At 46.2% G+C, this 23,927-nt stretch overlaps 1 protein-coding gene across 1 annotated transcript; it reads left to right on the top strand.

Annotated features, from left to right (window-relative positions):
- Positions 1 to 19,068: 19,068 nt before the first annotated feature.
- Positions 19,069 to 20,531, top strand: LOC126195690 (protein IWS1 homolog). Its single transcript, XM_049934318.1, has 3 exons — positions 19,069 to 19,126; positions 19,251 to 20,151; positions 20,303 to 20,531. The coding sequence occupies exons 1-3, from the start codon at positions 19,069 to 19,071 to the stop codon at positions 20,529 to 20,531; spliced, it is 1,188 nt and encodes a 395-aa protein (XP_049790275.1).
- Positions 20,532 to 23,927: the final 3,396 nt, after the last annotated feature.

Below are 23,927 nucleotides of genomic sequence, written 5' to 3'. Positions count from 1 at the left end.
ACCTGTTGTCTTACCTGATGGACATTAAAGCAGAAATGCACGGGTTGTCGCAAAGGCAACGTCGAGCCACACTTTCTGAATAGAGCTGTGCATAGCGCAGATACTGACAACCAATCCCTTAATTTTGGTACATAACAAATATGGTTTTTCTTCAGGGAATGTGATTAGAAAGTCGGTCCTTAATTCCTTAGAAGCTGATATGTAGCAAGCCTCTCTCGCAAACAGTTTCTCTGAATATCGAGAGGTTAGCCAACATATGGAACGACTTCTCGCTATGCAACAAGGTTGTAAATTTTTATGCTCTCAATCCCTAGAGCATAGTGAGCGACGAGTTATGCTCTGGCAAGGTCTGGTGCTACAGTCCTAAGAATGAGGTGGTCATTCGGTTCATGGACAGAGCAATGGACAGTTTTATGTTTGATGGCGTCATAGCAAAAATGGGGCACACTGACTTGCTGGAATTCGGTAAACTTTGAGACTCGTTTGTAATTGGTATACAGCGAAGAGCTGTTCCCTATCCACTCAAGTAAATAAACGTTTGACGAAACAGTGCCATTAAACATACCTGGCATTGGAAATGATCAAATGTGTTTCAAAGTACTGCAATTTACCATGGAAAGGAGACGAACAATATTAGATCCAATATATCTTTTGGATGGATATGTGAAAATCGCAGCCAGCCACAAATCTGAGAAATTCGCACTCAGTTTTGCTGGAAGCTGCCTGCTAAAGGGCAGAACCTACCTGTGCCCCCGGGGAGTTGTCATCCACCGGAAATGATACTTATGAGGCACAGCCTACCTGCACTCGGGAAGTCCGTGTCCACTCAAGTGACGGACGGGTTCTCTAGCCGCTGCCAATGTGAGTCTAACTTTCGGATTGTTCAGCTCCCTCGCCTTGTCTCTGTGTGCTTATACGTTCGATATGGAATTGTCAACAACCACCCATGGTAAACCATGTGCCCACTATGACGGTTAATAGTACATCGTAAAGAGAACCGAAACAGTTGGGACTGTGATATGGCGCTGTTCGAAACATAAAACATATTGCCGACGAATGATTAAGACAAAAGGCTGTATCGTGCTTAGTTCAAACGGATGACGCTCGCTTAGGAGTAAAAAAGACGTTCAATCAGACGAAGAGCAGAGCACGAGAGGAAGAGACTTCGATTTCTAAAATTATTCCGAAGAGTTGTGCAAGTCGCCTAATCGAGGATATGATTTTGTTACCGAAATGCCAGAACAGCAAGACACGTGCAAAGGGCCAAATCACTTGGTTATCAGAAAGAGCCATAAACACAAGCTGATCTTCAAGCAGAGTTACAAACCGTGAATGACGGCAGCAGTTTTCTCTTAAGTGATGACAGCTTTGGAGACAGGATCATAGTTTTTAGCGGAAAAGCAGGAAGAAAGGCGCTAAAGACTAAACAAGACTCCCTCATAGATGATACTTCAAATGCTGTAGCAAGCAGTTCTCACAAATATATACTATTCATGCGGACTTCGGAAGTTCAAAGTACGAAACAAACATCTATCCGATGCTTTTGCATTTTTACTAAACAAAAGAAACGAAACATATGTCCGTCCCGTACGTGTTGGAACCACACTACTACATTTTCGCTTTGGTTTTTAATTTTATTTGCTGTCTATATATTTTACCTACTGTTACATTAATCTTGCATTAATTACGCACACTGTCTAGGTTTACAACGAACATTTATTGTATTATATGTATCATGCGTGCTGTACTAAAAAATCTTCAGATAAAGCACAGCAAAGAACATATTTTTGCAGCATTTGTACCGTTCCATTTTAGTTTCTCGTAAGATACAAGGTGTATTAGTACCTTCAATATATTTAAAAAATAATGCTGAAGCGCTACAATATCGCACTATGTCTACGCTACGCAAGGAGTAACCGACCATTAGAAAAAAACATCTGCTATTTCGATATTAACTCCATTTATAAACAGCCATTTACCTTTGGCAGTCATTTATTCAGTTTGCTTCAGCAGCACTTGTACTCTCAGCCCCTCGATTAGTTTAACCAGGAAATGTGATGGGCCGTTCGGTGCCAGACATTAAATCGCCATGCCAACTTTTATACAGTATTTGTATTTTTTGCTAACCTTGCTCTTTTTTTATATTTGACATATTTCTCGAAAAACTCTAGTGTGTATGCCTGGAAAAATACGATGTGGATCCTATTTTCTTTCTACACTACTGTTATGGAAATGAGTTCCTTCCAAGAATTGTGACGGTAGATGAAACCTGGTTGCATCGCTTTGACGAAAATAATAATGGAATGTTATCATACGAACTATCCGAAGAAAACCAAATTCGAAATTGTGCTACAGCAGGAAAAGTGATAGGTCTGAATCAAAACAGTGTGTTTTTTGTGGATATTATGCCATACGGACTCGCTATCAGTTCTGACGCTTACGTGGCAACCCTTAAAACCACCTCATGCCCGAATGTGTCTGATTTCACAGCGTGTGCAAAGAAAACTATGTTATACAGTTGCCTGACAACACCCAGCCATATTTTAGTGTGAAAAGCACCACCAAGATCACAATTTGGGCGGACAACGTTGAAACACCCACTGATACATCACTGATCACCTGTTCGGAAAACTGAAGGAATTTCTTCGTGAAACGAGATTTAAAGATGGTAGGCTAAGAAACTGTGACTCAAACGTACTGGACCCGACTCCTACCGTGTAGCAGACGGCAGTTGAAGGGCATGGAGATTATATGGAAAAACATTTTCTCTCAAGAAGTTACAAAGATGGAATTTCCTTCCTATGAAATCACTGTTCATAGTGTATAACGTACAGATAATTAGACAAGTCATTAAAAATAAATTCATTTAAAAGACAATCCCCTAAAATAGTCTCACCTGACGATAAAGAATAAGATTTGAATATAAAAATGTTTGTCCAAATAACTTTTTTAGCTTCTGACAGTTTAAATCTGTCGGTATTTAACAAAATGATCAAAAATAAAAATAGATTACACAAATCATTCTAAGTGAGTAAGTGCATGGGCTCTAACATCAGTCTTATAAAAGAAGATGGATTTAAATTCGACAACATGCATATTGTCCTATTTCTCATACTTACTACTTTCGATTATTTTATGTCCGTTCCAGTTTCACTTTCATTTTATTACTTACCGTTCTAATCTAAATATAAAATGGAATACAAGTAACATAACAAAATGCACGTTCTCGAGTTTAATTCCGTCTTCTTCCTTCATAAGACTTATTTTAGAGCCCAGACACTATTCAATTTAGACGGACTACAGTAACTTTTATTTTTCATAATTTTGCTAAATTCTGACAAGTTTAAACTGTCAGAAGACGAACCGATTTTATTTGGACGAAAATTTTTAAATAAAAAAAATAAAAAAATTACTTTCTTATATTCATCTTAGAATACAGAAAACAGGTCTTTTCGCTGACTATCCTTTTAATCACTTGAATAATTATCTGTACGTTATACCTGCATCACCGACCTCCAGGATTGTTCTGCGTCCTATATACGGCCGGTTGTTGCATGCGCAGCTGTTTCCACTCACCTTATTTTTACGGGTTATGACTTGCGCGGCGCAGCAGAATGAGAGGTATATTTTTTCAATTATAATTTCCTTCATTTGTGTTTAATCTATTAATAAATTAGCTAGTAATGTACTTTCTTTTACTTTTGTCGTCGAATCTGAAGATGGTTACTGCATAGCCGAAACCGATAATTCTATTCAAAAAGTTGTGCGAGCAAGACAGTTAAATAAAAATTATATACTCAACTACTTTTGTGCATTTTAAATGCGTTATAATTCAGTATAAATCCTTCGTCTGTGATAGCATCCTCATATTTCATATATGTCACATCGTTTGTATTGAAATACACTTTGGCTAAATTTCAGTCTACTGCTTATACAGTTTTACATATGCCATTAAATATGTAATTTTATTACATTTATAGGAACCAGACTCAGTTGTGTAGAAGCAGATGCATAATCAGAGGAAAGGCCTGTGTCTTTTGTCCCACAAGACTGTTGTTGTTGTCTTCAGTCCTGAGACTGGTTTGATGCAGCTCTCCATGCTCCTCTATCCTGTGCAAGCTTCATCATCTCCCAGTACCTACTGCAATCTACTTCCTTCTGAATCTGTTTAGCGTATTCATCTCTTGGTCTCCCTCTACGATTTTTACCCTCCACGCTGCCCTCCAATGCTAAATTTGTGATATCTTGATGCCTCAGAACATGTCCTACCAACCGGTCCATTCTTCTTGTCAAGTTGTGCTACAAATTTCATTTCTCTCCAATTCCTTTCAGTACCTCATTAGTTATGTGATCTACCCATCTAATCTTCAGCATTCTTCTGTAGCACCACATTTCTAAAGCTTCTATTCTCTTCTTGTCTAAACTATTTATCGTCCATTTTTCACTTCCATGCATGGCTACACTCCATACAAATGCTTTCAGAAACGACTTCCTGACACTTAAAAGCTATAATCGATGTTAACAAATTTCTCTCCTTCAGAAACGCTTTCCTTGCCATTGTCAGTCTACATTTTATATCCTCTCTACTTCGCCCATCATCAGTTATTTTGCTCCCCAAATAGCAAAACTCCTTCACTACTTTATGTGTCTCATATCCTAATCTTAATTCCCTCAGCATCACCCGACCTAATTAGATTACATTCCATTATCCTCGTTTTGCTTTTGTTGATGTTCATCTTATATGGTACTTTCAAGATACTGTCCATTCCGTTCAACTGCTCTTCCAGGTCTTTTGCTGTCTCTGACAGAATTACAATGTCATCGGCGAACCTCAGTTTTTATTTCTTCTCCATGGATTTTAATACCTACTCCGAATTTTTTTTTGTTTCCTTTACTGCTTGCTCAATATACAGATTGAATAACATCGGGGAGAGATTACAACCCTGTCTCACTCCCTTCCCAACCACTGCTTCCCTTTCACACCACTCGATTCTTATAACTGCCATCTGGTTTCTGTACAAATTGTAAATAGCCTTTCGCTCCCTGTATTTTACCCCTGCTATCTTTAGAATGTGAAAGAGAGTATTCCAGTCAAAGACTAGATTACATTAATTGCAGCATACACAGAGGAGTTTAGTCATTTTTCAATGTAGGCGACTATGGTACAGGGGTGTAGACATTGTGCATTTGCAAGTTTCTGCCGGTCCGGGAGGGCGTGCACGGATAGCCGAAGTGCTTAAGGCAACCGCTCGCGGTGAGCGGGAAATCCGGGTTCGAGTCCCGGTCCGGCAAAAATTTTCATTTATCACTAATAGCTAGTAGAGCAGTAGTGATGATTTTTCAACGGAATCACGAGTGTTAGTACTCACCCGCGTACACACACAGGTACACCACACCCATTTGACGCTTCCTCAAAAGATGTAATCTGCAGTTATTCAGAATCAGAACAGTCAGAAACTGATAGCAAAACGCTTCGGAAAAGAATACGCCTGCATGTGGCATACGGGTATAGGTGAAACAAAGTTCACTGGGTTTTGAACATTTGCAACCAATGAATGTTCTTGTGGGGTAAATGGCTCTGAGCACTATGGGACTTAACTTCTGAGGTCATCAGTCCCCTAGAACTTAGAACTACTTAAACCGAACTAACCTAAGGACATCACACACATCCATGCCCGAGGCAGGATTCGAACCTATGACTGACTGCTCGGCCACCCTGGCCGGCTCTTGCGGGGTAAATATCTGTTGTGGTGTTTCTCAAATTACTTGAGAGCTGTTCATCTACACTCTATACATAATTCGGTAATAGATGATACTGATCACACGTTTGAGTGGTGGTGACTCAACTGGGTATGGTGACATTTTGTTTCGTAGCGTAGGACAGCTAACAGCAGGTGGCATACTCCTCTGACAGCTGTATGACACGATGTGGCAGTGTATTATTCGTCACAATAACATTCTTCTTTCAGCAGGCTTTATAAGTTGTTCACCTGTACTTAAGAAGTCCTCCTTGACAGGAGACTCGTAAGCTGCTTCTGGTGTCGTAATTGTTAGAAGCCACTGCAGCGTCCAGTGTTTCTCAAGGTAAAGTGATAGGGCTAACAGCTGTTAACGATACATACAAATATAACTGACACGGTCGGCCTACACAGCTGACGTGTCAGCAAGTCCGGATGCCATGTGGAGCTCTGGGGCTTCAGTTTCTGGTACTACTAGCGCTTTTCTCCCGGTGGGAGACTGGAACGGGTTGCACCCAGCCTCGTGAAGCCGACTGAGTAAATTACTTGAATGAGAACTAGCAACTCAAAAAATAGCAAAGCGGACAATGGCCGGTAGTTTCTATTACGCTTCAGACTATACCTAGATGACCCGATGACACAGCAGACGGTAGGTATCATGTGGTCCTTTGCACTTGGTCGCAGAGTTACGTTACTTACAAATGAAACGGTGGATAAGACTGTAGCTCAAAGACATTGTTTGCAGACGGCGCAATTACTTAAGATGGTAGTTTATGAAACCCAAGAAATGCAGATAAGTGCCTGATTCAAATTTTGGCAGCTGGACCCAAACTTTACTTTTAATTTTTTTATTTTACTTTTAATTTAATGCGCGTGAATAGCCAAAAGGACCAGATAACGCTAGACTGGGAAATAGGCGATGAATCACTGTAATCACTCACAACCTTAACAAACCTAGCGCTTTTTCCAGAATGATCTAAGGTGGAACGAATACATTTAGTTCTGGGGCTGGCAGTTGCCATACTCGGATTTATTTGGGAGAAATTTACGAACTATCGTTCACACGCGAAAGAGATCAATTGCAAAACCTTTGACGAATTCGTGGGAGTATTGCCCGTTGCTTTAGGACCTGTGTTAAGCTGAATTAACGGGAGTGACAGAAGACAGACAAACAAGAGCTGCACGATTCGTCACTTTCGTAAATGTGTGTGTCACGGAAATCCGCAACGAACCATACTCGTCGTCCTCAGAAGAAAGATTTTGTCGATCACGGAGAGCCATTTCCCAATGAGCTCACGTTCCAAAATAACACAAATATACACTGTCCAGTGACATTGTGTCCATCTGTGAAAAGACTGAATAACCACCTCTTGGGCGCAGACCGCTGTAAGATGTGCAGGAAGAAAGTTAGTGAAGTTCTGAAAAGGGATATGGACCCACACCTACTCAAGTGCTATGGCCAGGTGCGCTAGAGTGCTCGGTCGAGGACCCATGGGGTGCACAACCCAGCCCGATCGAGTTGGTCCCACAGATTCTCGGTTGGGTTTAAATCCGGTAAGTTTGGTAGCCAGAGAGTACAGTAGTCCCATCCTGGTGCTATTCAAACCTCGCACGTAAGCTGTGATCTGTGTGACACCTTGCATTGTCATGCTGATAAGTGCCTCCGTGCTGAGGAAAAACAAACTGCATGTAGGGGTGGAAATGGTCCCCAAAGATAGATGCACACTTGAGCTGGTCCTTTGTATCTTCCAGAATGACGAGATCAGCCAGTAAATGCTACAAACATATCCCCAGACCATAAGGCTCTCTCCCCTGGCATGGAACGTTCCAACGATTGTCGCAGTGTGTGTGTGTTTTCAGACGTGTCACGCTGTACTCGTTAACGGCCACCTGTCCGATGGAGCAAAAACGTGATTCATCTGAAAATCCCATATGAGCAGCAATGAGCATTTATTTGTGCATGAACAATCGTAAGAAAGGGGGATGAATTGATATAACAACGTTACCTTTAGAGTTCTGACGCACTGGTCACTACATGCGGCGTATTGGGCAGTAATTTTCCGCACAGGAAACGTAAACTACAAGGAATGGAACATGACTTAGTGCAAGCATCTTGCATACTTATCTTTTGTACTGTATGTAAGCCTAAAATTTTACATTACAGTTCGTCTTACTTGAAATACCGGCAGTGCTCAGATAGTGTATATACATGTGAATCCAGTATTAGCAGATGTAGCTTAATGATACGTTCTAAGTCAATTTTGATCAACTTCGGCTTTTCTGCATATAGTACAGCCGTTATGAAAATGCTCCTATAGATAGAACGTGCTATTTGTCATTGGTAACAAATGTCGTTATTCATTTGAGTGTTCTTACGAAAGCTAAAGTCGGCGTTGAACGTGTGTATTTGTAATTTAGCATTCTTCTCATAACATGGTTCTACAATGTATGTGTTAAACTTGATCAGTACTCAAACATTTGCTCAACTGCAGAGCTTGTGTAGACCATTTTGTAAAACTTGAGTCATTTCGTTTCGAAAAATTGTAGTACTATACACAGACTTCCTAACGCCGCCATCTTACCGCACCAAACGTCAGGCTTCAGTAAAAGATGTCCGTGTGCAGCATCAAGTGCTGTGTAACGTGGAGTATTACGTATCCATCATCTAGCACACCATGTGCTTATTCCTTCGTGATACTTCTTGGTTTCTGGCAACATACGTAAATGAACTAACGTAACCACATCCAAAAAAGGATGCGAGGGAAGTAGTGTCCTCGGAGGCAACCAGGGACATTCCACTGGAAAGTAACTACTACGAGACTCGCTGAAAAGTCGTGGTATCCATTGCCACCAGTCCGGAAAGCTGACAGCTTTCCGTCGCTTTTATATGCCAAGAAAGTGTTAATAAGAATGTTTGTATTAATACTTAGCATGTGTTTCCAGAATCATTTATCACTATCAAGGGCCGAGTAAAGGGGTTGAATTTACAACTCTAAGAGTAGTCTGACTTTTAATATGAAATTCAAAATGTAGCAGGTGGGCTTCTGGACTTCTGCTCGTTCAGAGGCTACTGTTACCGAAACGCCGCTGAGGGACACAGAGACTGCATCGCCAACGGAGGGGCAGCGAGGCACCCCACTGACTGGAGAACTGGTTAAGACACGAAGAAGTCGGCCTCCACAGACGATTTCGGCGTCTACTGACGGACAGGAAAAGAAATGTAAAGGTCGATTTCCATTGAAAGTTCCCAATCTTGATTAAACGTTGACTGGATGAGTAGAAAAAACACATTCAGAACGCCTTCCAACGAAAGACGATATCCTTGGTACAACGTCGTTTGGAGGAGTGGCAAAGAAATGTAAAGATCGCCTCCCATTGGAAGCTGCCACCGTTGATACAACGTCAACCGCAGCAGTGGCGGAGAAACGTAGATCTCAGTCTGCTCTGAAAGACGCCATCCTGGGTAAGATGTCTGAAGATAGGAAAGCATCATCCATGAAACGGTCTGTCAAGTGCTCTGTAGAACAAAAAGCTCATAGTGAACCTAAGAAAACTCAGTAGAAAACAGAGCTTTCATACCCACAAATATCCCTGGGACAACTGACTTGGTTCTGTGCCCTCAGAAGCTCAGAAATTTGCCTCTCTATTTTCGGCTCAGAAGCCGAAACGGAATAATGCTGCCAAGGGTAAGTCTCCTTTTTTGCATAAACAGTCGTCTAATTCAGTTCAAACATCAGAGCATCGGAGGAAGACCGCTGATGATCTGCGTCAAACCAATAATGACAAAACCCAAAGAGTGGTCTTGAAACTTTGCAAAGAGAATGAGAAAAATCTCGGTAACTAGCATTCCTCTGAAAACAGTTTCAGCACTGGAACCAACTTCCCATTATAAGAAATAAAGCGTCAGTGGATTGTCATCTGGTAGCTTAGAAGGTTCATCAGAATGGACATGGATTGTTGCTGAAAATGACATTCTGCAGTGGTCTTGCACGAAGCCAGATAAAGATGGGGTGGGTGGCATTTTTCCGAATTGTCGATCCAGGCGTTCTGCAGCTATGCTGGCTCGTCAGGCAATCGTGGCAGCTTTCGGAGAAGAAGCAGCCAGGGACCGTTCAAAGAAGAAGCATGTAAAGACATCACCAGAGTGGAAAATCTCAAGTGGGCTCAGAAATCCGATCTGCTGGGGGTCGAACACTTGGAAAAACAGTGAGAACAGCAAAAAAGCCCTCGTGAGGAAGCGTATTCTTCTGCAGCAGGACAATAAAGTACCCTCACGAACTGGTACTTCAGATGATGATTCCGTCACATTCGTCTTTGATGATTTGGTGCAAACAGTAGACTCTATGAACTCTGCTATTCAGGAAATTAAGCGAAATTCAAGTGAAAACGTGTTGAAGTGTTCACGTCTTCCCACCACGGTTACACTTCTGGTCGAGCTAACATCTTCAGTGCAAGAGCCATAGCCCACAACAGATAAAGGGGAAACTGTTGGCAACACCACAACCGCTACAAACCGGTCGAAAATGGAGATTCAGTGTCTGACAAGGATACAGGTGAGTCACTCCCATAGTGTATGACTCCTCCTAAACCCAACTTGCCTCTCCCTTCACGCTCTCAAGCTCTCACCTTTCTTCCGTGTGGCTTTTCTGCCCTCCTCACCTCTCTCTGGGTGGAGACGGAAGAGTTTACTGTCAACAAGATGGTAGCCCAGCCCACTACCAAAATTGTTTCAGGGCGTATCTCAATGAAAATCTACCAGGAAGATGGATAGGCCGAAGAGGTGCTGTGGAGTATCCACCACGTTCTCCAGACCTAACTCCCCCGGACTTTTACCTGTGGGGAACACTAAAGGACGTCTTTTAACGACAAAAGCCACGCACATTGGATGAACTTCGATCGTACATTCATGTGCAAATACCCAACTGAACACGTTGCAGTCAGTAGTTCGTGCTGCAGTTCGGCAGCATCGTTTGTGTGTGGATGTTAATGGTGACCATATCGAACACCTACAGTGATATCTTTAAGTTGGACCTTAAGCTACACTTTCACCAAAAATGAGACAACTCAGTCAATTAGTTTGCAAGTTATGGACTTTTAAACAGTGGATACATTTTTTGGACCCGTCTGTATAATTTTTATCGAGGACAAACTGTCAACATACGGACAGACGCAGACAATTTCAGATTATCGCACTAAAGTTGCCACGTAATCGTGATTTTTTTTCGACAGAAATATGTCGATCGAAATATCGTATCATTTTCGCGACTTCATTCTGGTGACGTGGGAACAACCTGAGGAGAAACAATGTAGACATTGTGGACAGTATTAACGTAATAGGATTTGCCATTGAGACAGAAATTACCTTGCGGGTCATTCAGTTACACCTGCACGGACGCGGGGGAGTTTAGACTGAAAGTTGACTGCACCATTTATCCGACAAGACCTCGGTTTATCTGGGAAAACATTGATTCGCACAGTTAGGTGCCTTAGACAGGTGGCAGAAAATATCAACCAGCGCTGTTTTTGTTATTTAATGTTTGTAAATTTTGGTGAGTTAACGTGCAAACAGAGTTCTAAGCAGAGAAGCTCTTTTGAAATACAAGCGGTGGTTTAGTGAGTATATTATTGTTGCTCAGGTCAGATATTTTTTTAAATACGACACCTTGTCAAACATTCTGGAAAAATGTACACCGCGTTTTGGGAAAGACACGGTGTTTCGTTTGCCAGTTTGTTTGTCTCGGGGTAGCACTGTGAAAACTGCACCGCGCAAAACAAACGAAAAACTATCTCAACATGGCGTATGGTTGGGAACAATTCGATCGATCTCTATATAGCCCTGACATAGCACCCAGCGGTTATCATTCGTTTTTGCGATTAAAGCTGCATCTTGCCAGTCAGTGCTAGGAGAAAGACAATGATGTCAAAACGTCAGTACAGGATTGGTTACAAACAAGGCGGAAGTTTTCCAAGAGGATGAAGTTCATACTCGGTTGTAGCTACGATAAGTAGCCCTGATGAATCGGAAATAGTGTTGAAAAGTAAGTTCAAGTCCAGGCTCAAATATAAAAATTGTTGTAATATTGTTTTCATTTGATCTTATTTTAAAACTGCACCTACTTCCGAATTGCACCTCTTATTATTCACGTTTGGGCCCTACAGGACCACGCGATGTATAACAAAGTGAATTTCCGTAGTACAGTTTCAGCTTTTTTTTCATCCTCTCAGAATGAGCTCTTTCCAGTTCGTCAGATTGACTTCTTCCGGTCGTCTTTGGTTTATCTACAAGACCATTTACCCAATCGTGAATTTTCTGCAATAATAGTTGTCTGTATGATGTATCAAGTGGTTATTCCTTATTTTTTCAGGTAGTTCTTTACAGCTCCGCTCCACTTTCTTCAAATTTCAGTTTTACCGAGATCTATTGAACTTTCCAACTTGTCTAGGTAAATCTCGCCGCTTCCATTGTTTTATTGAGATTATAAAATTTCAGACTGCCGTTTTTCATATCTGATAACATTTTCTGTACTTCTAATTTATTTACTGTGCGTGTTTCTTCAGAATAATTTAACCTAAAATTTCCTTGAGTCTTTCCCGTTATTTTCAATGTGTCTATTTAAAATGTTTCGGGCCACATGAAGACCAGAGTTTGATGACTTTGATGGCTGCGTTGGTGTTCCGCGCATTTTTGTTACAAATGTCTTCTAAGTCTGAAGGCTTTCCATATGTGGCAACGTATTTCGTAACCAAGACAGGTACTCTGTTCTAACTTAATTAGTTTTTAGAACTTAGGGATCAGGTAATCACTAGAAGTTTTGTTTTTAAAATATGTTGGGACCAACTCTATCTGTTTTAACAATGTCTATGGGCTTTTGTGCTGTTCGAATAACCTGGCACAAAATCTCCAGGTCATATACAAGAACTAAGCAGTGTATAACAATATTAGTTCTTCCTAATTTGGCTGGTTCACAAATTGTAGGCTCTGATTTCCGTCACTACCCTTTTTTTTTTTTTTTTTTTTTTTTTTTTTTTTTTTACAAGATACAGTTATCGGTAATGGGGAGAGTCAATAACATCACCGTCCTCGTGTTTTAATTCAAAATTGTTCAGAAATTTGTCCCCTGAATTTTATCTTAGGATTTTGAACTATTTAGCGGTTTTTAAATCCAAACCTTTTTATTTCATAATTTGGGAGAGAGACTGTGTCCACTGAGTCATAAGCTTTCTTAATATGTAAAAACGTACAAACTACATTCTTATTAAAAACAGTTTTCGTGTTTGAGAATTAATTTCAGAACTTCTCACATCTAAAGTCTATGTATCCCGTAGATTTGTATGTACACTCTCCTGCTTCACACAATCTATGCGTCTTCATATCATCCTTGACATTTTATGTAAACTCGCAGGAGTTAAATTTCAAAAACTTAAACGCTTTTGCGCAGATGGTAAACTTGAAGTTGTCTTTCACTTTGATTCACATTTCGCGGTGCGTATATTGCTGAGCACAGTAAATATCGCTGGCTAAATGATTCGAGATAGCGACCATTAGTCTGCGAAAGCATATCTGTTGCGACAGTGAAACTTAAATTGGTAGATCAAAGAAGACAGTTACACAATAGCTGGCGGCTATGATAACCTATTTAGGTAAAGCGCCTTTCAGAAGAAGAAAAGTGCGACCATGGGTTCCCTTTAACGTGGCACGCGGGTCTAGCATCTTACACAAGTTAGTAATGGTGATATTCTCGCGACAATCAACTTCATTTATTACGTGAATGATTCTTCATTGCGTTACCATAACGTAATGTTCAGCTGGAAATCACGAATTCCCAACCATCCATTTCCTTTTTCCCCATCCTCCTATTTCATACAAATGTATAATAAACAGCTTGATTCTTATCCTCATATTTTTCCATTTGCAGAGGCTGGCTTACACCGATACAGAAGAGCTTAGCACAAGCCAGACGCAACTATTACGTTCATATTCTAGCCCCATTGAAGCATTTAAACGCATAGAAACGTCTTCAGAGTTCACCATTAAAGACTTGGATGGCGCAATAGGAAAGCATGACGTTCGTCGTTCTTATAGTTCTGCTAGTGACGCTTTCATAGCACAGGAGACCATGAGTGGGGCAGCAACAAAGATTTACACGAGGATACTGAGAAACATACCACACATCAATGGGAAAAACAAGTGATTAGATGCCTATCTGAGGGCGATAGAGAAACTATATGCAGCACGTATCAGCCACCAGAGTATAGTGAAACAGAGAGCCGAAAAGCGGAAGGAAATGAAAATCGTCGTGCTGAAAGTACTTCTGTAAATGAATTAAAATCCCATACACTTCTACCAGGGGATGAGCAGTCTTGCAGCAACCCAAAATTATATGCATGGATTCCACCTCTAGAAGATTCAGCAGAACAGACAATGGTAATATTTGAAGAATCTAATGACTCAGATGTCATACTGGCAGAGTCATTTAAGGCACTAAAACATGAACATAAGTTGGTTGCGACAATACTGAAGCAAAAAAATAGTGTTGAACCTCTGGCTCAGCTATTATTGGAAGAACAGAAAGTTGTAGCGCAACTCGAAGAGGAGACAGTGGAGGAAGACGAATTGTTTAGCCCTGTAAGTATCACGTCATTTGATGCATACCTAGATAACAGTCCTGTGAGTGAGTGGTCACTCGAAGCACACCTAGATCATAGCTATGTCAACAATCGGTCACTGGAAGCTTTCCCTGAGCTTAACCCTATGAGTGAAAAGCCTTTCGAAGCGTATTTAGACGACAGTCCACAGAGCTGGGACTCATTCAATGAATATCATGGAAGTAATCAGTCATTTTTGGCATATGATGAACTTGGTAATTGTTTAATAGAAGAACAACATCAAGAGATCCAGGCCGGTGATCAGTTACTTCAGGTACTGGAGCTAAGCAAGGATTGTCATCCACCTCTGAAGGCACAACACAAAGAAAGCCGGTCTGGTGGTCAGTCACTGGAAGTGCAGCATGAAAGAAGCGATCAGTCACTGGAGGAGCAGCATGGAGAGAGCCAGGATGTTGATCTCCCACTGCAGGTACAGCACAGAGTGAGGACGCCATGCAGCAGCAGAGAGAGAGCCAGGATGCTGATCCACTGCTGGAGGTGCTGGACAGAGAGAGCAAGGTGGCCGATCTGCCATTGGGGGTGCTGGACGGAGAGAGCGAGGAAGCCAATCCGCCGCTGGGGGCGCTGGACGGAGAGAGCGAGGAGGCTGATCCGTCGCTCGGGGCACTGGACAGAGAGAGCGAGGAGCCTGATCCGTCGCTCGGGGCACTGGACAGAGAGAGCGAGGAGCCTGATTCGACGCTCGGGGCACTGGACGGAGAGAGCAAGGAGGCTGATCCGTCGCTGGGAGTGCTGGATGGAGAGAGCGAGGAGGCTGATCCACCACTGGGGGCGCTGGACGGGGAAAGTGAGGAGGCCAATCTGCCGCTGGGAGTGCTGGACGGTGAGAGCGAGGAGGCCGATCCGCCGCTTGAGGTGCAGCACAGAGTGAATCAGGGTGCCATGCAGCAGCAGTGTGAGAACCAGGATGCTAGTCCGCCACTGGTGGCGCTGGATAGAGAGAGCGAGGGGCTGATCCGCCGCTGGGGACGCTGGACGGATAGAGCGAAGAGGCTGATCCACCACTGGGGGTGCTAGACGGAGAGAGCAAGAAGGCCTGTCCATCGGTGGAGGTGCTGGACAGAGAGATCGACTACGCCAATCCGCCGCTGGAGCAGAGTAAGGACGCCTTGCAGCAGCAGGGAGAGAGCCAGGATGCTGATCCGCTGCTGGGGGCGCTGGACGGAGAGATCGAGGAGGCTGATCCACAGCTGGGAGTGCTGGACGGAGAGAGAGAGGAGGATCATCCGTCGCTTCCTGCGCTGGACAGAGAGAGCGAGGAGGCCGATTCGACACTCGGGGCACTGGACAGAGAGAGCGAGGAGTCTGATTCGCGACAGAGGGTGCTGCTCAGAGAGATTGAGGAGGCCAATCCTCCGCTGGGAGTGCTGGACAGAGAGAGCGAATAGGCCAATCCGCCGCTGTAGGTGCAGCACAGAGTGAGTCAGGACGCCATGCAGCAGCAGGGAGAGAGCGAGGAAGCTGATCCATCACTGCGGGCGCTTGACGGAGAGAGGGAGGAGGCTGATCCGCCATTGTAAGTGCAGCACAGAGTGAGTCAGGACACCATGCAGCAGCAAGGTGAGAGCGAGAATGCTGATCCGCCACTGGTAGCGCTGGACGGAGAGGACGAGGGGCTGATCCGCCGCTGGGGGCATTGGACGGAGAGAGCGAGAAGGCTGATCCATCGCTGGAGGCGCTGGACGGAGTGAGCAAGGAGACTGATCCATAGCTGGGGGCGCTAGACGCAGATAGAGTAGGAGGTTGATCCGTCGCTGGGGTGCTGGACGGAGAGAGTGAGCAGGCTGATCCGCCGCTAGGGTGCTGGACGGAGTGAGCAAGCAGGCCAATCCGCCGCTGGGGCCGTTGGACGAAGAGAGCGAGGAGTCCGATCCGCCCCTGGAGGTGCAGCAAAGAATGAGTAGGGCACCAGGAGGGATAGAGTGAGGAGGATGATCCTCCGCTGGGGGCACTGAATGGAGAGGACGAGGAGGCTGATCCGCCACTGGGGCCACTGGATGGAGAGAGCGAGGTGGCTGATCTGCCGCTGGGGGCGCTAGACGAAGAGACTGAGGAGTCCAATCCGCCGCTGTGGGCGCTGGACGGGGAGAGCTAGGACTCTGATCCGTCGCAGGGGACGCCGGATGGACAGAGCAAGGAGGCTGATTCGCCGCTTGGGGCACTGGACGGAGAGAGGCAGGAGGATGATCCGCTGCTGTGGGTGCTGGACAGAGAGAGCGAGGAGGCCTATCCACCGCTGGCGGCGCTGGACGGAGAGCGCGAGGAGGCTGATACTCCGCTGTGGGCACCGGATGGAGAGAGTGAGGAGACTGGTTCGAAGCCGTGGGCGCTATACGGAGAGAGTGAGGAGGCTGATCCGTCGCTCGGGGCGCTGGATAGAGAGAGCGAGGAGGCAGATCCATCGCCGAGAGCGCTGGACGGAGAGAGCGAGGAAACCAATCCGCCGCTGGGAGCACTGGACGGAGAGAGCGACTAGGCCAATCCGTCACTGGAGGTGCAGCACTGAGTGAGTCAGGCCGCCTTGAAACAGAAGGGAGAGAGCCAGGATGCTGATCCGCTGCTGGTGGCGCTGGACGGAGAGAGCGAGGATGCTGATCCGCAGCTGGGAGCGCTGGACGGGGGGAATGAGGAGGATGATCCGCCGCTGGGGGCAGTGGACGGCGAGAGCGAGAAGTCCGATCCGCCACTGGAGGTACAGCACAGAGTGAGTAAGGATGTCATGCAGCAGCAGGGAGAGAGCCAGGATGCTGATACGCTGCCGGGGGCGCTCGACGGAGAGAGCAAGGCGGCTGATCCACAGCTGGGAACACTGGACGGAGAGAGCGACGAGAATGATCCGTTGCTTTGGACGCTAGACGGAGAGAGCGAGGAGGCCGATCGGATGCTCAGGGCGCTGGTTGGAGAGAGCGAGGAGGCTGATCCGTCGCTCTGGGCACTGGACGGAGAGAGCGAGGAGGCTGATCCGTCGCTGATGGCGCTGGTTGGAGAGAGCGAGGAGGCTGACCCACTGCTAAGGGCGCTGGACGAAGAGAACGAGGAGGTCGATCCGCTGCTGGAGGTGCAGCACAGAGTGAGTAGGACGCCACACAGCAGGAGGGAGAGAGCGAAGACTATGATCCGCCGCTGGCTGGGCTGGACAGAGAGGGCGAGGAGCCTGATCCGCCACTTGGCGACACTAGACGGAAAGAGCGAGGAGACTGATCCGCTGCTGGGAGTGCTGGACGGTGAGAGCGAGGAGGCCGATACGCCGCTGGAGGTGCAGCACAGGGTGAGTCAGGACGCCATGCAGCAGCAGGGTGAGAGCCAGGATGCTAATCCACCTCTGGGTGCACTGGACGGAGATAGCGAGGGGCTGATCTGTCGCTTAGGGCGCTGGACAGAGAGAGCGAGGAGACAGATCCGTTGCTGAGGGTGCTGGACAGAGAGAGTGAGGAGACTGATCTGCCACAGGGTGCGCTGAACGGAGAGAGTGAAGAGGCCGATCCGCTGCTGGAGGTGCAGCACGGAGTGAGTCAGGATACCATGCAACTGCAGCTAGAGAGCCAGGATGCTGATCCGCAGCTGGGGGCGATGGATGGAAAGAGCATGGAGGTTGATCCGCCATTGAAAGTGCAGCACACATTGAGTCAGGACGCCATCCAGCAGCAGGGAGAGAGCCGGGATGCTGATCTGGTGCTGGGGGCGCTGGACGGAGAGAGCGAGGAGGTTGATCACTCGCTGGGGGCGTTGGACAGAGAGAGCGAGGAGGCTAATCCTTCGCCGAGGGTGCTGGACAGATTGAGCATGGAGGCTGATCCACCACTGTGGGCGCTGGATGGAGATAATGAGGAGTCCGATCCGCTGCTGGAGCAGAGAGGCAGTAAGGACGCCTTGCAGCAGCAGGGAGAGAGCCAGGATGCTGATCAGCTGCTCGGGGCGCTGGACGGAGAGAGCGAGGAGGCTGATCCACAGCTGGGAGCGCTGGACAGAGAGAGCGAGGAGGCTGATCCGTCTTTTTTGCACTGGACGGAGAGAGCGAGGAGGCCGAGCTGAGGCTTGGGGCGCTGGACGGATAGAGCGAGGTAGCTGATCTTTCTCTGGCAGTGCTGGATGGTGAGAGCAAAGGGGGCTGATCCGACGCTCGGGGCGCTGGACGGAGAGAGCAAGGAGGCTGCTCTGTCACTGGGGATGCTGGGCGGAGAGAGCGAGGAGGCTGATCCGCCAATTGGCGGCGTTGGACAGAAAGAGCAAGGAGGCCTATCCACTGCTGAGGGCGCTCGACAGGGAGAGTGAGAAGGGTGATCCGCTGCTGGAGGCACTGGATGGAGAGAGCGAGGAGGCTGATCCGCCGCTGGGGGCGCTGGACGGAGAGAGTGAGAGTGCCAACCTGCAGCTGGGGTGCTGGACAGTGAAAGTGAGGAGGCGGATCCGCCGCTGGAGGTGCAGCACAAAGGACGCCATGCTGCAGCAGGGAGAGAACCAGGAAGCTGATCCACTTCTAGGGGCGCTGGACAGAGAGAGCGAGAGGGATGATCGATTGCTTCGGGCGCTGGACAGAGAGAGAGGAGGCTGATCCGACAGTTGGGGTACTGCGGATGGAAAGGCTTATCCGCCGCTGGGGCGCTGGACGGAGGGAGCGGGAATGTCGATCCACTGCTGGCGGCGCTCGACGGAGAGAGCGACAATGGCGATCCACCGCTGGTGGCGCTGGATGGAGAGTGCAAGAATGCTGATCCGCCATTGCGGGTGATGGTTGGAGAAAGCGAGGAGGCTGATCCGCCACTGGAGGCGCTGGGCAGAGAGAGCGAGGAGGCCGATCAATTGCTGGAGGTGCAGCATAGAGTGAGTGAGGACGCCATGTTGCAGCAGTAGAGAGCCAGGATGCTGATCCGCTGCTAGGGGCGCTGAACAGAGAGAGCGAGGAGGCTGATCCGACACTGGGGGCGCTGGACAGAGAGAGTGAGGAGGACTATTCGCCGCTGGGGGCGCTGGAGGGAGAGAGCGAGGAGACCACTAAACCGCTGGGGGCACTATACGGAGTAAGCAAGGAGGCTGATCCGTCACTCAGGATGCTGGACGGAGAGAGCGAGGAGGCTGATCCCCCGCTGGGGGTGCTGGATGGAGAGAACGACGAGTCTGATCCGCCGCTGGGTGTGCTGGACAGAGAGAGCCAGGAGGCTGATCCGCCACTGGGGGCGCTTGGCCGAGAGAGCGAGGAGGCCTATCCACCGGTGGGTGCACTGGACGGAAAGAGCGAGGAGGCTGATCCGCCGCTGGGGTCACTGGATGGAGAGACCAAAGAGACTGATCTACCGTTGGGGCAGATACACGGAGAGAGTGAGGAGTCCTGTCCGCTGCTGGAGATGCTGGACGGAAAGAGCGACAATGCCAGTCCGCCGCTGGAGGTGCAGCACAAAGTGAATCAGGACCCCATGCAACTGCAGGGAGAGAGCCAGGATGCTGATCCGCACCTGGGGGTGATGGACGGAGAGAGCGAGGAGTCCGATCCGCCATTGAAAGTGCAACACAGAGTGAGTCAGGACGCCATGCAGCAGCAGGGAGAGAGCAGGATGTTGATCTGCTGCTGGGGGCGCTGGACAGAGAGAGCAAGGAGGCTGATCCGTCACCGAGGGCGCTGGACGGAGAGAGCGAGTAGGCTGGTCCGCCACAGGGGTGATAGAGTGCAAGGAGGCCTGTCCGCCGCTGGGGGCACTGGACGGAGACAGCGACTAGGACAATTCGCCGATGGAGGTGCAGCACAGAGTGAGTCAGGACGCCATGCAACTGCAGAGAGAGAGCCATGATGCTAATCCGCCGCTGGGGGCGATGAACGGAGAGATCGAGGATTCCGATCCGCCACTGGAGGTGTAGCACAGAGTGTGGAGGTGTAGCACAGAGTGAGTAAGTCCACCATGCAGCAGCAGGAAGAGAGAGAGACAGGATAGTGATCCGCCACTGGGGGCGCTGGACGGAGAGAGCGAGGAGGTGGATCTGCCTCTGGGGGTGCTGGATGGAGAGAGCGAGGAGGATGATCCGCCGCTGGGCATGCTGGACAGAAAGAGCCAGGATACCAATTTGTCACTGGTGGCACAGGTCAGAGTGAGTCAGGAAATTGTGCAGCACAAAAAGAGGCAGGCACAGTATTAAGTAAGAAAGGCAGATAATATGACAGTCAAAGTGCAGCATATAGTGAGTCATGATGCGACAGGTGAAATGTCATTGGAAGGTGCTCTGTACGTTATCAACAAACCACCAGAAGAGTCGACAGCAACATTATCATATTCAAGTGTTGTAAGTCAGACTGAATCACACATCAGTCTTCCAACAAATTTATCAACTTATGAACAGCTTCCTCCACAACTGCTGCCTGTAACTGCCACAAGTATTGCACCACCTGAAGAACATGAGTACAACAGTGCACACAAAAAGAATGAGACAGAAGTCCAGCTGTTGCATCTGCCTGTAACTTTACCAGCTGTTGTGTCAACTGAAGCACAGGAGACTGAGACCCAGGATGAGGCGCAACTGCCACTAACACTTGTGGAATATATGGCACTGGGCCAGTCAGTGTTTGCACCTCCATTGACAGCATGATCGCTTCCACTGTTACTACTACTGCCAGTGATGTAAACACAGTCTGTCAGGCAACATCGACGTCGACGTCTTTGACAGACTATACGGTAAGTACCATTTGAAAATATTCTAGTCTCTTGCAAAATGAAAAGATACTCAACTTCAGAAACCTCTCGGTTATAGTTATCCATAATTTACGGAATAATTAAGATGTATTATGCAAGATCTGGTACTCCAGCATTGTCAACCCAAGTAAAACTGGTAAAATTAGCTGTTGCTGCAGATGGTAAGTTACAATAAGAGAGACAATTATGTACAAATTTTTATTACATAAATTGTGTGCGTTCAGTACTAGGCACAGGGAATGTTAAGTTGCCCTTGTAATTCTTGCTCACTGCAGTATGAAGCAATAATTTTCTGCACGTCTCTAAACATATCCACGTTGTCATAAAATAAATAATCATGGTAGACCTTTGTGTATTCTTTTCTTACAAATGGACTAATCTATTTCTGTTGCTTTGCACGTGAAGTGTAGGCTGGGCTGATCTCCTTCAGTTGCTGTAAATATATTGTTTGGTATTTGATACAATTGACTGCTACAAGAGCATATCCTGAAGCCTGTTGCAAAATGAGATTTTTTAAGCCCCAAACACGAAGTGTCCTATTCCATTCTCTGAATCATTCTGCCATTGTAAGTTATTTTTTCATTTTGTTTAGACGGGGAAAAAGGGGCTAGAAAAATTTTACATTTGCATCCAAATTTCGGCAAGCTTGACAAAATGCCTCAAAACTAATTGTGTGGGATTGGGCCTCAGTAACTCAGTTAAGTAGCTATCTAGCACTGAGACTTTTCTAATGCAGAAGTCAGCATATGTGGGAGAAAGCTGCATTTTGCAAAGAAGCACCAGCAGTTACGTGCCACTGGCTAAAATTCTAACGCATTGAACCAAATTAGGGATAATAGCTGATTCCATGAATTCAAATGTGAAACATAAGTCTGGTGATACAAGTCATGTGAACTTCTTTACCAGTATACTGGTAAACGCTAGTGTTCAATAATACGTACGTGCCTTTTGGCTGACATCAAATGGATTCTAATGCTAACGATTAGATTCAGTGCATTAGGAGTGTGGGATTTGAGATCTGTGTAAATTATTTGCGATTTCGATGCTCATCATGGATACGTAGCGATCTATAAAGATCACGGAACTTGAGATAGAAGGGATTTCGAGTGTCGTCTGCTATGGGACACGTGAAAACGTATTTAGTATTTGGACAGAGACTTCAGTTATTAAACGAGGTTTTAGATGTAAGAAAAGTAAGATGACACTTTCGTTGATCGTTATGGAGAGGTTAACCACTAATCAGTAAAACAATGTATTGGTCACACTGGATTTTGAGCTGAGTTTCTATGTTTATAAGAAAAGTTACTTAATAGTATCTACCTTTTATAGGAATGGTTCTTTAAGCGAAAGACTTTTCACTACACTCAGTTAATATCCGGGGTTTCACACCACCTGAAAATAGATACAGAAAAGACGAATTTCAAATCAGTGTGCGCTTAATTCAGAACTACCGATTTCCTTAAACTATCGTCTTGGGTTCACTGTCCTCATGTTTCCCAACTAAAGATACAAGCAGCACATAAATCAGATAAAATCCACTACACCTCTCCCATCCAGAAAAACAGGCGTTTGTCAGTTCAGCTGCAGTAGCTGTAAGTAGGTCTGAAACCTTGGAATGTGAGCTTTCCAGGCAATTACCAGTTGCAAGATTAGTCTGAACATCACATGTTATCACTAAGAACAGTACTCTTCAAGTATTGTGGACCTGCATCTGAGACACCATCCCTTAAGAAGGCTGGGATATTCCCAAGTAATTTACGTGTTCAAGAGACGACAGCATATGAGTGCCAACGGTGCTAGTATGTTCGAACTGCGCTCGCTTGCGATGGTTGTGATTAGGTAGTATTAATAGTCTTACTTTGCAGTCACCTCTAGGATCAAGTTATAGTACTTACTACAATGATCAGAATGTTTATGTTAACAAAGATCACGCGTTTTCAGATGGTGAAAGGAGCCCTAGATACACTGCTTGTTTCAGTACCAGCGTCTCAACATAGTCCGCTCACAAAAGAGGTCGGCGTGATAGTAACAACTCTATTGCTATTAAAGAACAGCTTCAGCTACAACAACTTGGCGATGGACGAATTTTTGTTGTTAAAATGTTAATAAGGTTTAGTAAACAGTTCATTAATTAATGAGTCTCTCCCATGACTCTCTATAAAGTTTCGTCCGTGGAGTTTTTCTTGGACTTTCAAACTTTAGCGTCACATGGCGGCGTCCATATTTCCCGTAACAACCTAGAATGTGATCAGTTTCATTCTAGGTAATGCATACGTCTGCAGCTGGATCCGTCACTGTGATTATTCTGTTGTCACATAACAATCAGGATTAAACACACCATCGCACTTCCATAAAGATCGTCCGTTTTTCCCCATACCTAAGAAAGCCCCAAGAATGAAGTGCGAACGTATAGCGATCAAACTTTCATTTTTCCTAATTAGACTGAAGACGTCAGGAGTCAACACTTCGGGAGGGAAGGGGGTCGTGAGGTAACGTGAACGCATTGTACTGTCGTTGTCCATTTGATATCACTTATCAACTGTTCCCTGATGCATTAATGTTTGTTCCACAGGACGCTGTCCCTGGATCCTCTACGATGCACCAAGAGCGTCTTTCACCTCAGCCAGGACCCAGCCAGTTTAGATACCAGTATCCACAGGCGCCAGGTTCCAGACCGTACAGATACCAACAACCACTGGCACCAGGTTCCAGGCCATACAGATACCAACAACCACTGGCACCAGGTTCCAGGCCGTAGAGATACCAACAACCACTCGCACCTGGTTCGGACCTGTACAGATACCAGCAGCCAATGGTACCAGGTTCTAGCCAGTACAGATACCCA

The sequence above is a fragment of the Schistocerca nitens genome, chromosome 7 (genome assembly GCF_023898315.1).
Source record: "Schistocerca nitens isolate TAMUIC-IGC-003100 chromosome 7, iqSchNite1.1, whole genome shotgun sequence".
NCBI classification, from domain to species: Eukaryota; Metazoa; Arthropoda; class Insecta; order Orthoptera; family Acrididae; genus Schistocerca; species Schistocerca nitens.
This window is presented reverse-complemented; position numbering and strand designations above follow the sequence as displayed.